The sequence below is a fragment of the Pistacia vera genome, unplaced genomic scaffold, assembly GCF_008641045.1.
Source record: "Pistacia vera cultivar Batoury unplaced genomic scaffold, PisVer_v2 Contig340, whole genome shotgun sequence".
Taxonomy (NCBI): domain Eukaryota; kingdom Viridiplantae; phylum Streptophyta; class Magnoliopsida; order Sapindales; family Anacardiaceae; genus Pistacia; species Pistacia vera.
This window is the reverse complement of record NW_022196158.1, coordinates 559,927-574,581: the sequence shown is the minus strand read 5'-3', so window position 1 is coordinate 574,581 and position 14,655 is coordinate 559,927. Positions and strand designations below refer to the sequence as shown.

The window sequence follows — 14,655 nt, the reverse complement described above, 5'->3', positions numbered from 1 at the left end:
TACGATGAAAATGTTGTGAGAAGGTCCATACGTTCAAAGAGAATACCTGCATGGGCAAATGATTATAATTAGAGTATTATTAGTATTTTATTCAGTTATTAATATTTTATTCCATATAAAATAGTATTAGGAATTGAAGTCAATAAAGAATAGGATTTTATCATTATGCAAGTCTTTTTGTAGTAGGAAAGAGCTAATGTGTCAGGCTATATAAGCCTAAAAGAACTTTATGTTCAGAATAATAAAAGTGATAAACTTCTTCTTCAACCTTCGTTCTTGGAGGCCCTGTTCCTCGTAAAAACAGAATCTCTTTTCTCCCTATCATTCAGAATCTCTTCTTCCCTAACATTGGTGCTTTCGTTCCCTTCCATGGCCGACAGTTCCAAACTCGCTCCCTAGATGACACTGTTAGCCAACTTTCGGGTCAGCAGGATGCCTTGGTAGCCAAATTGGATTCGTTTGAAGACTTCTTGAAGACTGTTGCGGTGCATTTATCGGTTCTCTCTTCCCAGTTTGCGCACAATCAACAAACCCCACAGAAACATGCTGATACTTCTATGGCTGCGGGCAATGGTTCCGCGGGCAATGGAGATTACACGGGTACGGATTCTTTAGGTGGCGGAGATTCCGCTGGTTCTACTCCTTCATTTAAGCCCTTCCATTTGGAGGTACCTCGTTTTGATGGTGTTGATCCGAAGGGCTGGATCTTCAAAGCAGAGCGCTTTTTTAATTATCATTCAACTCCGGGGGATCAGCGGCTCGCAATTTCTTCGTTTCACATGGAAGGACCAGCCCTATCGTGGTATCGTTGGACAAATGATAATGGCCAATTTAATTCTTGGCGTCAAGCGTGGTTCAGTGACAGATTATCAGTCTTCCTTTGAGGAACTTTTGACTCAAGTTTCCGGCCTCTCTAACACCTATCTTTTGAGTTGTATTATTTCAGGCTTGAAACCAGAAATACAGCGTGAGGTCCGCTCATCTCGCCCGTCAACACTCTTACAGGCCTTTGGCCTTGCGAAACTACAGGAAGACAAATTCCATGACTTGCAACAACATCTTCGCCCACCTGTTTTGCGTCCTTGGGTGGCCAATCGCTCGGGTTCAGGGTCTAGCTCGACTCTACCTCCCCTTTTGCCTACGCCAGTTTCTATTCAGCGATCTGCCACCCCTGTTACACCAGCGCCAAGCTCCCTTCCTGTTAAACAGCTCACGACGGCTCAAATGCAGGAGCGTAGCGACCGTGGCCTTTGCTTCAGCTGTGATGAGAGGTTCCATCGGGGCCATCGTTGTAAGGCCAAATTTTTCTTGCTTATCGTGGCCGAGACTGTAGAGGAGGATGCCTCCCCAGAATTGCCAGTTGAGCCCGTGCCACCGGATGAACATGAATTGGCTGCCATCAGCCTACATGCTTTATTTGGTCAACAGAGTCCGAGCACCATTCGTTTGCATGGCAGCCTTCTGGGTCGTCCAATAGAGGTCCTAGTCGATGGAAGATCCACCCATAACTTTCTTCAAGAACGGGTTGCCCTTCACTTGGGCATTCCCATTACTGCCTCCCCTAATTTTACTATTATGATTGGGAACGGCGAAATTCTCCGCTGTTCAGCTGTTTGTGCGGATGTTGAATTGGTTTTGGATGGTCATAAATTTCTTTTGGATTTATTTGTATTGCCAATTAAAGAGGCAGATTTAGTTTTAGGCGCACAATGACTTTCCACATTGGACCTATTTTAATGGACTATAAAGCTCTCACTCTTTCACTTGGCAGGGTAATTCATTGATTTTACGTGGCAGCGTAATTCATTGATTTTACGTGGCAAGTAGTGGAACCAATCAACTTCCATCAACTGCAACGATTATTAGCAGTTGATTCCGTGGCGGAAACTTTCCACCTTTATAGTTTAGCTATAACGCATTATGATCCTTCACCTTCATCAGAGCCTATAGTACTTGTCGATGACATTTGAACCACCTTGGACAGTTTCGCCACTGTGTTTACGACACCGACTCAGTTGCTGCCACCCCCACCCGCATGATCACCACATTCCTCTTCAACCAGGTGCAGCACCAGTACGTGTCAGACCATACAGATATCCTCACTTTCAAAAGGGTGAATTGGAATGCATGGTGAAAGACATGCTAAATAGCGGCATCATTCAACCAAGTCGTAGCCCTTTTTCATCACCGGTTTTGCTTGTCAAAAAGAAGGATGGATCCTAGCGATTTTGTGTGGATTACCGTTCCCTCATTCGCATTACAATCCCAGATAAATTTCCTATTCCGACAGTGGATGACCTACTCGATGAGCTATTTGGTGCCACAACTTTTTTAAAAATTTATCTTCATTCTGGATACCATTAGATTCGTATGACAGAATTTGACATTGCCAAGACCGCCTTTCATACACATGACGGCCATTATGAGTTCGTTGTCATGCCTTTTGGCCTCACCAATGCTCCAGCCACCTTCTAATCCGTAATGAATGATGTGTTTCAACCATACCTCAGAAAATTCGTAATCATATTCTTCGATGACATACTAGTTTATAGTAAAGGGGTGTTGGATCATGTGGATCACCTTTCTATTGTGCTTAGTTGCTTGCGCGATAATTGTTTTTATGCCAAGCGAGAGAAGTTCTCTTTTGTCATTCACCGTATTGAGTATTTGGGACATATTGCATTTGGTGCTGGCGTTGAACCAGACCCTTCCAAGATTCAAGCGATGTTGGATTGGCCCCTTCCCACCACGATTAAGCAACTACATGGCTTCCTTGGTCTAACCGGGCACTACTGTGGGTTTGTGCGTGCCTATACCACCATTGCTGGGCCTCTGACATCACTTTTGTAGAAAGATAAATTCCTATGGTCCGTGGACGCCCAAACAGCCTTTGATAATCTCAAGAATGCCTTGACTACTGCACCAATATTGGCTTTGCCTAATTTTAGGGAGGTGTTCATTGTTGAAACTGATGCTTCCGCAGTGGGTGTTGGGGCTGTATTGATGCAAAATTCACATCCCATAGCTTATTTCAGCAAGAAACTATCGGTTCGTCTACAGCGTGCTTCAACATATGAGCGTGAATTATATGCCGTCACTGAAGCGGTCATGCGCTGGCGACAATATTTACTGGGCAGAAAATTCTCATTCGAACGGATTAGCAAAGTCTTCGTGCAATCATCTCCCAAACAGCTCACACTCCAGAACAACAAACTTACCTCGTCAAATTAATAGGCTTTGATTTTTCGGTGAGTTTAAACCCAGAAAAGACAATGTCGCTGCTGATGCTCTTTCTCGTCAGTTCAACACGGAACCATTGCAACCACACACCTTTCTTGGGCTCTCGGCACCTACCTTTGACATTTTACAGCAAATACGAGTAGCCCTTCAAGCGGATAACAAATTGGCAGCCTTAATTCATGACATTTCATTGGGTTTAGAGGTCCCTACAGGTTATACGATTCATGATGGATTGTTATTTTTAGAGGAACCCATAGTGGTGCCTAATAATGAAGCAATTAAGCAGCTGCTTTTAGTGGAATTTCATGCGACCCCATTGGGTGGTCACGGGGGAGTGCGAAAAACTTTGAGTAAATTGGCTCTTAACTTTTATTGGCGGCAGATGACTAGGGATGTCAAGTCTTTTATTCAACGTTGTCATGTGTGTAGCCAAGCCAAGCATCAATATTGTTCTTCAGGGGGGCTTCTTCAACCACTCAACATCCCACTCCAGATTTGGGAGGAAATCTCAATGGACTTCATAACCGGGCTGCCTCCTTCCTCGGGGTTTTCGGCCATTTTTGTAGTGGTAGATCACCTAACTAAGTACGCTCACTTTGGCCCTTTGCGTCATGGGTTTACAGCTGCCAAAGTGGCTGCTCTATTCGTCCATATGATCTATAAATTACATGGCTTGCCGAAGACTATCCTTAGTAATCCAGATCCTGTTTTCTTGCGCAAGTTTTGGCAGGAACTATTTACACTCAGTGGCACAACTCTCAAGCATAGCTTCGCATATCACCCACAAACCGACTGCCAGACAGAGGTTACAAACAGATTTTTAGAACAGTATTTGAGGTGTTTCGTCATGGACCAACAGCACAAGTGGGTGGAGTACTTGCCTTGGGCCGAATTTTATTACAATACTTCCTTCCACACCGCCGCAGGTACCACCCCGTTTAACTTGGTGTATGGCCGCGATCCCCCTACCATTGTGCCGTTTGTTCCACATAGATCCAACTTAGAGGCTGTCGATTTCGAGCTTAGTACTCGTGATCTGGCTCTTAAGGAGTTGAAAGCTAGCTTGGCCAAGGCTCAACAGCGCATGGTTCGCCAAGCCAACAAGCACCGCCGGTTAGAGGACTTCCAGGTGGGTCAATCCGTTTACCTGAAGCTCCAACCATATAAACAGGTCTCCCTATGCAAGGAAGGTTATACGAAGCTAGGCCGCAAGTATTACGGGCTATTCACAATATTGCAGAAACTTGGTAAGGTTGCTTACCGCCTGGAGTTACCGCTAGAATCCAAGATTCATCCTGTTTTTCACATTTCCTTGCTTAAACCATGCCATGGCATCCTATCAATTTCGGCTTCCTCTCTTCCCTCTTTGGTTTATCACGGCCAACCGTTGGTTTCTCCACTCACCATTGTGAGTACTTGGCAACTCATTCGCAATGAGGCCTTAGTTTCACAATGTTTGGTTCAATGGCACGGGCTACCCTTGGAAGAGACGTCATGGGAAGATGCTGATGACCTTGCAGCTCTTTATGGCACTATCCCTTCCAACCTGGAGGACAAGGTTGATTCTGCAGCAGTGGGCAAGGTTAGGAACTTGCATGATTACATGAAAATGTTGTGAGAAGGTCCATGCCTTCAAAGAGAATACCTGCATTGGCAAATGATTATAATTAGAGTATTATTGGTATTTTATTCAGCTATTAGTATTTTATTCAATATAGAATAGTATTAGGAATTGAAGTCAATAAAGAATAGGATTTTATCATTATGCAAGAGTCCTTTTGTAGTAGGAAAGAGCTAAGGTGTCAAGCTTTATAAGCCTAAAAGAACTTTATTTTCATAATAATAAAAGTGATAAACTTCTTCTTCAACCTTCCATCTTGGAGGCCCTGTTCCTCGTAAAAACAGAATCTCTTTTCTCCCTATCATTCAAAATCTCTTCTTCCCTAACAGCTTGCAGCAAGGCCATTTACTTAAGGCTTGATTATATTGGCTGGTATTGTAACCTGTAACCGTCAAGAGTCATGGCTTCATGCCAATCTTCATATCAACCTATAAATTTGAATCACAGTGGTAATATGTTGAATTTTGTTTTTATTTACACGAAATAGCATTTATTATGTTGATCAATGCTGACGTGGTAGTTCGTATTTGGTCAGACATGACCCATTGAAAGCTAATACGTCGTGTTTGTGAAAGAAAATTAATGAGAAAGATCTTATTGCCAACTGATCAATTATGAACTGACATTTATAAGAGAAAGTTAATGAAAAGAGTTTATGAGTATAATGTTAATGAAAATTATGGGTTGTCAGTTGTCATAAACATGTCCATTAGCAACTAGCAAGCAAGTTTCGAATGTCATTAAAATCCGAAACTATGACATGACAAATCTAAAGATAATTTTTAGTAAACACCTACCCCAAAAAACCCTTTACATAATGTAGTATTTTATAACATTGAGTTTTCGATGTGGTAATAGTATCAAACGCGGCATGATCACCAAACTAGTTTGCTATTGGATTTGGTAGTCATGCTTACACCATGTGTGTCGTTCAATTTCAACTACTAGAATTTGACCATAAATTATTGACCACCTCCTGTGCTTTCAAAATTATCAATCTGCTGCTAATTAATCTATCAACGAGAAAATCTAAAGTAAATGCTCCCCCACCAAATGAACCCTCATCTCTCTATCTCATGGGTATTAATTTCTTTGTCTCTATTTGTATATTTAACTGTATTATGTAAATCATTTGAGTTAGCTCACGAAAAATATAATAAAGTGAAGTGAACCCTTGGGGATAAAACTGACCAATTAACCTGCCATTATTCCCATATGCCAGCGCAGCCACGCAACCAAAATTATATAATTAATTAATTATATTAGTTATGTGTATGTAATGCTTACTTATACGACTTTAGCCTCCCCTAATTCTAATCGGGCTTTGAAAAGTTTGCATTGGTGGAGCCTGCCGCCTGCGCCTACCCATATAAATTAGAAAAAACTAGAAAGATTATCAACAGTGACAGAATTGGAACCATGATAGACAACAATGCTCTGCAGAATTCAATTGAATGGGTTGAAGGATCGTCAAAGGGCGTGATGGGTACGCAACTGGATCATGTAACTCTTGAAGCCCTTCAACTGGTAGAGGCTCACGAGGGCTTTCTTCGTTGTAATTTTATTGTTCCAATCCACCTACTAGTAATTCATCAATACATCTCTTGTTCTTCATTAATTACTTTCATCGTTTAGTTTTGTTTATGATTTATATATGTGTAAGTTTTGAATTGTAGGATAATGATGGAAATTGGCATACTGGAGCAATAGCAACGTTAATTGATTGTTTGGGTGGTATTACCGTCTACTCTTTTGCTGGGAACCTCAAGGCCTCCCTTGATTTAAGCATTTCCTTTTATTCCACTGCTAAGCTCCAGGTACATTTTCTTACCGTAAAATCATGAAATTAATGAATTATCTCAATCTCTATATCTATATCTATATTGGGTATGGTCATACATGGCAGGAAGAAGTTGAGATAGTGGGAAAGGTTGTGGGGAAGAAAGGAAAGCTAACATCTGCAGAGGTGGAGATCAGAAGGAAAGATAATAGACAACTTATTGCTGTGGGTAGACTATGGATATCTACATCAATTCAACAAAGTAACCTTTGACATGGAAACATCTACCTACCTTCCTACTAACTTTATATATGGAAATTTACATGCTGCATACATCTGTTTTCCTTGTTTCTTGGTTAAGGAATATAATTAACCTCGATCAGGCTTCTCGCTTGCTTAAATGGATTGCAGGAGCTTAGTAGCTTGATTTACGTAATAAAAATTTGATATGTACTAATAACTTGATTGTTTTACCTTTAGTTATATTGAGTATACAGAGCTCAAAATAGGCAACTTGATCCTGTGTCTGTTGTTTGTTTTTTTATAGAATTATGTAAGTTGTATTCATCAAAGCCAAGAAATAAATAAACAGGTATCTTATGGGTATAAATGACTGTTGAATAATTCCTCTTTGATATTTAAGAATGACCATTATGGCTGCAGCCAAACTCTTGTGACAACTCCTGCTAACTATGCCTGGAATAATTAAATAACAAGAAGTAAAAGAAATAATTTCCAAGGAAGAAAGTGAAATACAATCCTCTACATAAGATAAGAAAAAGGGTTGTTCAATCTGAGCAGGTGGAAGGAATGGATGGCTTCGACTGAGCAAGCTTTGAGTTGACAATTAGCAACTCGATATTCCTTTACATTTTCTATCTAATTCTATTTAAGTCTAATGAATTTGTAGTATTTATATATACATATTTGAAAAACTAATTAGAGTTATATTTAAAAAATTTAGAAAAAATCATTTTAATATTTAATATATTTTCGTTTTGGTGGGTCACAGTCACAGGAGAGTGGGAGAAATACTCTAATTTGAAAGCAAACAAATGGCTGGTAAGATGCCATATACTCCTTTGCGGAGCCCACAAACATAATCAATAGTAGACTAGAAACAAGAAAGAATTAGAAAAGAGGAAGAAATTGGGTGAGATATAGGATGAAGGATAATCCTGTGCAGAAATCAAACAAATGGCTGAAAGATCTATCAGAAGGTGTCATCGGTCATGAGCTGGAGGCCTTAACTCTTCAGGGCCTTCAAATCGTCAACGCCTATCGGGGCTTCGTACGCTGTAATTTCACCATACCAATCCGATTAGCAGTAAATTTGATCTCTCTCTAATCTTTGTTATTCCTTTCATCTTAATTATTTATTTTGTTTTTAATTTCAAAGATTTATTTAAATTAATTTAGGATAACCATGGGAATTGGCAAGTTGGAGCGATGGCAACGTTAATCGACGACGTCGGGGCGGCTGCCATATACTCCTTTGCTGGCCATATCAAGGCCTCGGTTGACTTCATTATTTCCTTTTATTCTTCGGTTAAGATTCTGGTGCATTTTCTTAATCTATAACATTCTATTTTATCAATTTTTATTCACGAATTCAAAAAAAAAAAGGCGCATAACAAAAGAAAATGATTTTCAAATACTTGCCCTTTTGGAACGTTTTTATGATGAACAGGCTTCTTAATTTTGAGTCAATGTAATGAAGTATAACAAAAATGATGGCAGGAAGAAGTAGAGATAGAGGCAAAGGTCGTTGGGGAGAGAGGAAGGCTTACATCAGTTAAGGTGGAGGTGAGAAGGAAAGAAAATGGAGAATTAATTGCTTTGGGTAAACAATGGATGGTTTCAAATAGTATAAATGCAGCTCAAGTTAGTAAGCTTTGATATCATAACTCCTACTAACTCAATTCGTATTTATGTGCTTTCTGTATCATCTTCAACCCCATTACAATCCCTTAATATTTCAATTGTTTCGCCATTTCTTTTTGGCCGAACGACTTGGGTGGTTTGTCATAACGACAAGTTGATACCTAAAAGGTTTTGAAACGACAAATAGGTACCTTCCGTAATGTTCTGTTAGTGATTTCTGTTTATTAATAGTGAAAAGACTAAAATGCCCTTGAAAGTTTGAATTTTAGTTTTTTATAAATTTAAAAATTTCTAAAAAATCCTCTAGGTTTACAAATTTAACTAAATACCCCAATATATAAATTTTTTGTAAAATAACAAAAACACCCCCGCCACCTACAGTGCCAGATTCCGGCCACCACCGTCGGAATCTTGTCGGAAAGTTGCGTTACGACACAGACCCGTCGGATCTGTGTCGTAACGTGCCGATCTTGCCTTTTCCAGCAAGATCTGCCACAGATCTGGCTGGAAAAGGCCAGATCTGGCCGTCGAAACAGCAACCAGATCTAGCCTTTTTCGGCCAGATCTACGGCCAGATCTAGCCGTCGACGCCGCAGATGGAGTTTTGCGGCGTCGACGGCCAGATCTAGCCTTTTCCGGCCAGATCAGCCACGAATCTGACCGGAAAGAGCCAGATCGACGCCTTACGACACAGATCTGACGGATCTGTGTCGTAATGCAACTTTCCGGCCAGATTCCGACGGTGGTGGCCGGAATCTGGCACCGCGGGTGGTGGGGGTGTTTTTGTTATTTTACAAAAATTTTATATATTGGGTTATTTAGTTAAATTTGTAAACCTATGGGGTTTTTTAGAAATTTTTAAATTTATAAAAGACTAAAATTCAAACTTTTAAGGGCATTTTAGTTTTTTCACTATTAATAAACAGAAATCATTAACAGAACATGACGGAAGGTACTTATTTATCATTTCAAAACCTTTTAAGTACCAATTTATCGTTACGACAAATCTTGGGTATGTGTAAGTCGTTCTCCCTTTCTTTTTCCCTTTTTTCTTTCTTGCTAATAATGGGAACCTCTGCCCCCTGGACCACTTTAAATTCACTTGTTAATGTAAGTTAGCAACCCTTGGAAAGTACCCATTTTTNACATGACATTTTACCCCCTAAACAGCATAAATGAGACAAAATTACCCTTAATCCATAAACCACAACCTAATATCAACTCATATATTTTCCAAAATCATTCTAAACACGTTAAATTCATAAGAAAAATATTAGGAAGCGATTTTCATGAATAAATTCATAAATTCTTTAATTGTCTCAATATACTTCAATTTAATCACAAATGGGGTATTTTTATCACCAAAATAGAGTCACTTTCATGACTCTAACACTTCTATGGCTACGGGCAATGGTTCCGGGGGCAATGGGGATTCCACGGTTGTGGGTTCTTTGGGTGGCAGAGACTCCGGTGGTTCTACTCCTTCATTTAAGCCTTTCCGTTTGGAGGTACCTCGTTTTGATGGCGTTGATCCGAAGGGTTGGATCTTCAAAGCAGAGCGCTTTTTTAATTATCATTCAACTCTGGAGGATCAACAGCTCCCAATTTCTTCGTTTCACATGGAAGGACTAGCCCTATTGTGGTATCGTTGGATGAATGATAATGGCCAATTTAATTCTTGGCGCCAATTCTTATAAGTCCTCCAAGTTCGCTTTGGCCCTTCAGAGTTTGTTGATTTTACTGGCCAATTGTTCAAGCTCACCTAGCGTGGTTCAGTGACAGATTATCAATCTTCCTTTGAGGAACTTTTGACTCAAGTTTCCGGCCTCTCTGACACCTATCTTTTGAGTTGTTTTATTTTAGGCTTGAAACCAGAAATACAGCGTGAGGTCCGCTCATCTCGCCTATCAACACTCTTACAAGCCTTTGGCCTTGTAAAACTATAGGAAGACAAATTCCATGACTTGCAACAACACCTTTGCCCGCCTGTTTCGCGTCCTTGGGTGGCCAATCACTCGGGTTTAGGGCCTAGCTCGACTCTACCTCCCCTTTTGCCTACGCCAGTTTCTATTCATCGATTTGCCACTCCAATTACACCAGTGCCAAGTTCCCTTCCCGGCTCAAATGCAGGAGCGACGCGACCGTGGCCTTTGCTTCAACTGTGATGAGAGGTTCCATCGGGTCCATCATTGTAAGGCTAAATTTTTCTTGCTTATAGTAGATGAGATTGCAAAGGAGGAGGCGTCCCCAGAATTGCCAGATGACCGTGTTGCCAGATGAACATGAATTGGCTGCCATCAGCCTACATGCTTTATTTGGTCAACAGAGTCCGAGCACCATTCGTCTGCATGACAATCTTCTAGGCCGTCCAGTAGAGATCCTAGTCGATGGAGGATCTACCCATAACTTTCTTCAAGAACGGGTCGCCCTTCACTTGGGCATTCCCATTACTGCCTCCCCTAATTTTACTGTTATGATTGGAAATGATGAAACTCTTCGTTGTTCAGGTGTTTGTGCAGATGTTGAATTGGTTTTAGATGGTCATAAATTTCTTTTGGATTTATTTGTGTTGCCAATTAAAGGGGCAGATTTAGTTTTAGCCGCACAATGGCTTTCCACATTGGGACCTATTTTAATGGACTATAAAGCTCTCACTCTTTCTTTCACTTGGTAGGGTAATTCATTGATTTTACGTGGCAAGCAATGACATCTAGTGGAACCAATCAAATTTCATCAACTGGAGCGATTATTAGTAGTTGATTCCATAGCAGAAACTTTCCACCTTTATAGTTTAGCTATAACGCATTATGATCCTTCACCTTCATCAGAGCTTATAATACTTGATGAAGACATTCGAACCACCTTGGATAGTTTCGCCACTATGTTTGCGCCATCGACTCAGTTGCCGCCACCCCGACCACATGATCACCACATTCCTTTTCAACCAGGTGCAGCACCAGTATGTGTCAGACCATACAGATCCTCACTTTCAGTAGCGTGAATTGGAAACCATGGTGAAGGACATGTTAAATAGCAGCATCATTCGACCAAGTCGTAGCCCTTTTTCATCACTAGTTTTGCTTGTCAAGAAGAAGGATGGATCCTGGCAGTTTTGTGTGGATTACCATGCCCTCAATCGCATTACAATCCCAGATAAGTTTCCTATTCCAACAGTGGATGAGCTACTTGATGAGTTGTTTGGTGCCACAATTTTTTCAAAAATTGATCTTCGTTCTGGATACCATCAGATTCATATGGCAGAGTCTGACATTCCCAAGACGGCCTTTTGTACACATGACGGCCATTATGAGTTCATTGTCATGCCTTTTGGCCCCACCAACGCTCCAGCCACCTTCCAATCTGCAATGAATGATGTGTTTCGACCATACCTCAGAAAATTCGTAATCATATTCTTCGATGACATACTAGTTTACAGTAAAGGGGTGTTAGATCATGTGGATCACCTTTCTATTGTGCTTAGTTGCTTGCGTGATAATTGTCTTTATGCGAAGCGTGAGAAGTGCTCTTTTGCCGTTTGCCGTATTGAGTATTTGGGACATATTGTATCTGGTACTGGCGTTGAACTAGACCCTTCCAAGATTCAAGCGATGTTGGATTGGCTCTTCCCACCACGATTAAGCAACTACGTGGCTTCCTTGGTCTAACCGGGTACTACCGTCGATTTGTGCGTGTCTACACCACCATTGCCGGGCCTCTAACATCACTTTTGCAAAAAGATAAATTCCTATGGTTCGTGGATGTCCAAACAGCTTTTGATAATCTCAAGAATGCCTTGACCACTGCACCAGTATTAGCTTTGCCTAATTTTAGGGAGGTGTTCATTGTTGAAACTGATGCTTCCGTAGTTGGTGTTGGGGCTGTATTGATGCAAAATTCACATCCCATAGCTTATTTCAGCAAGAAACTATTAGTTCGTCTACAACGTGCTTTAGCATATGTGCGAGAATTATATGCGTTCACTGAAGCAGTCATGCGTTGGCGACAATATTTATTGGGCAGAAAATTCATCATTCGAATGGATCAGCAAAGTCTCTGTGCAATCATCTCCCAAACAGCTCACACTCCATAACAGCAAACTTACCTTGTCAAATTATGAGGCTTTGATTTTTCAGTGAGGTATAAACCCGGAAAAGACAATGTCGCTGCTGATGCTCTTTCTCGTCAGTTCAACACAGAACCATTGCAACCACACACCTTTCTTGGGCTCTTGGCACCTACCTTTGACATTTTACAGCAAATACGAGTTACCCTTCAAGCGGATAACAAATTGGCAGCCTTAATTCATGACATTTCATCGGGTTTAGAGGTCCCTATAGGTTATACGGTTCATGATGGATTGTTATTTTTTCAGGGCCGCATAGTGGTGCATAATGATGAAGCTATTAAGCAGCTACTTTTAGTGGAATTTCATGCGACCCCATTGGGTGGTCACGGGGGAGTGCGAAAAACTTTGAGTAAATCGGCTCTTAACTTTTATTGGCGGCAAATGGCTAGGGATGTCAAGTCTTTTATTCAGCGTTGTCATGTGTGTAGCCAAGCCAAACATCAATATCGTTCGCTAGGGGGACTTTTTCAGCCACTCAACATCCCACTCCAGATTCGGGAGGAAATCTCAATGGACTTCATAACTGGGCTGCCTCCTTCCTCAGGGTTTTCGGTCATTTTTGTAGTGGTAGATTGCCTAACTAAGTACGCTCACTTTGGCCCGTTGCATCATGGGTTTACAGCCACCAAAGTGGTTGCTCTATTCGTCCAAATGATCTACAAATTACATGGCTTGCCGAAGACTATCCTTAGTGATCGTGATCCTGTTTTCTTGAGCAAGTTTTGGCAGGAACTATTTCCACTCAGCGGCACAACTCTCAAGCATAGCTTCGCATATCACCCACAAACCGACGGCCAGACAGATGTCACAAACATATTTTTATAACAGTATTTGAGGTGTTTCGTCATGGACCAGCAGCACAAGTGGGTGGAGTACTTGCCTTGGGCCGAATTTTATTACAATACTTCCTTCCATACAGCTATCGGTACCACCCCATTTAACTTGGTGTATGGTCGCGATCCCCCTACCATTGTGCCATATGTTCCGCATGGATCCAATTTAGAGGCTGTTGATTTTGAGCTTAGTACTCGTGATCTGGTTCTTAAGGAGTTGAAAGCTAGCTTGGCCAAGGCTCAACAACGCATGGTTCGCCAAGCCAATAAGCACCGTTGGTCAGAGGACTTCCAAGTGGGTCAATCCGTTTACCTGAAGCTCCAATCATATAAACAGGTCTCCCTACGCAATGAGGGTTATACGAAGCTGGGTCGCAAGTATTACAGCTCATTCACAATATTGTAGAAACTTGGTAAGGTTGCTTACCGCCTGGAGTTGCCGCTAGAATCCAAGATTCATCCTGCTTTTCATGTTTCCTTGCTTAAACCATGTCATGGCGTCCCACCAGTTTCGGCTTCCTCTCTTCCTCCCTTGGTTTATCATGGCCAACCCCTGGTTTCTCCACTCGCCATTGTGAGTACTCGGCAGCTCATTCGCAATGGGGCCTTAGTTTCACAATGTTTGGTTCAATGGCACGGGCTGCCTTTGGAAGAGACGTCATGGGAAGATGCTAATGACCTTACAGCTTTTTATGGCACTATCCCTTCCAACCTTAAGGACAAGGTTGCTTTTGCAGCGGTGGACAATGTTAGGAACTTGCATGAGTATGATGAAAGTGTTGTGAGAAGGTCCACACGTCCAAAGAGAACACCTGCATGGGCAAATGATTATAATTAGAGTATTATTAGTATTTTATTCGGTTATTAGTATTTTATTCAATATTAAGAGTTGTAGTTAATAAACAATATGATTTTATCATTATGAAAGAGTCCTTTTGTAGTAGGGCAAAGATAAGGTGTCAGGCTATAGCTATATAAGCCTAAAAGAACCTGATGTTCAGGGAATAAAAAAGTAATAAACTTCTTCTTCAACTTTCATTCTTGATCTCTCTTCTCCCAATCTTTCAAAATCTCTTCTTCCCTAACAGAGGCAAGAGAGGTAGTTGAACTACTGAAATATGTCGAGGGAAAAGGCTAGAAAGGCAAGAGAAACAATTTGGTTGTTAAGTAT

The 14,655-nt window shown here is 41.1% G+C and overlaps 2 protein-coding genes across 3 annotated transcripts; both read left to right on the top strand.

Annotated features, from left to right (window-relative positions):
• The first annotated feature begins 6,228 nt into the window (after positions 1 to 6,228).
• LOC116138425 lies at positions 6,229 to 7,241 on the top strand. The gene is made up of 3 exons (XM_031424145.1): positions 6,229 to 6,445; positions 6,538 to 6,678; positions 6,768 to 7,241. The coding sequence occupies exons 1-3, from the start codon at positions 6,281 to 6,283 to the stop codon at positions 6,912 to 6,914; spliced, it is 453 nt and encodes a 150-aa protein (XP_031280005.1). The 5' UTR covers positions 6,229 to 6,280; the 3' UTR covers positions 6,915 to 7,241.
• A 488-nt stretch (positions 7,242 to 7,729) lies between these two features.
• Positions 7,730 to 8,704, top strand: LOC116138427. Of its 2 annotated transcripts, none has more exons than XM_031424148.1 (3): positions 7,730 to 7,968; positions 8,061 to 8,189; positions 8,382 to 8,704. In XM_031424148.1, the coding sequence occupies exons 1-3, from the start codon at positions 7,807 to 7,809 to the stop codon at positions 8,538 to 8,540; spliced, it is 450 nt and encodes a 149-aa protein (XP_031280008.1). In that variant the 5' UTR covers positions 7,730 to 7,806; the 3' UTR covers positions 8,541 to 8,704. The 2 variants fall into 2 exon arrangements, with proteins under 2 accessions (XP_031280008.1, XP_031280007.1); XM_031424147.1 differs by having other exon boundaries at positions 7,738 to 7,968; positions 8,061 to 8,201; positions 8,382 to 8,698.
• The last annotated feature ends 5,951 nt before the right edge of the window (positions 8,705 to 14,655 follow it).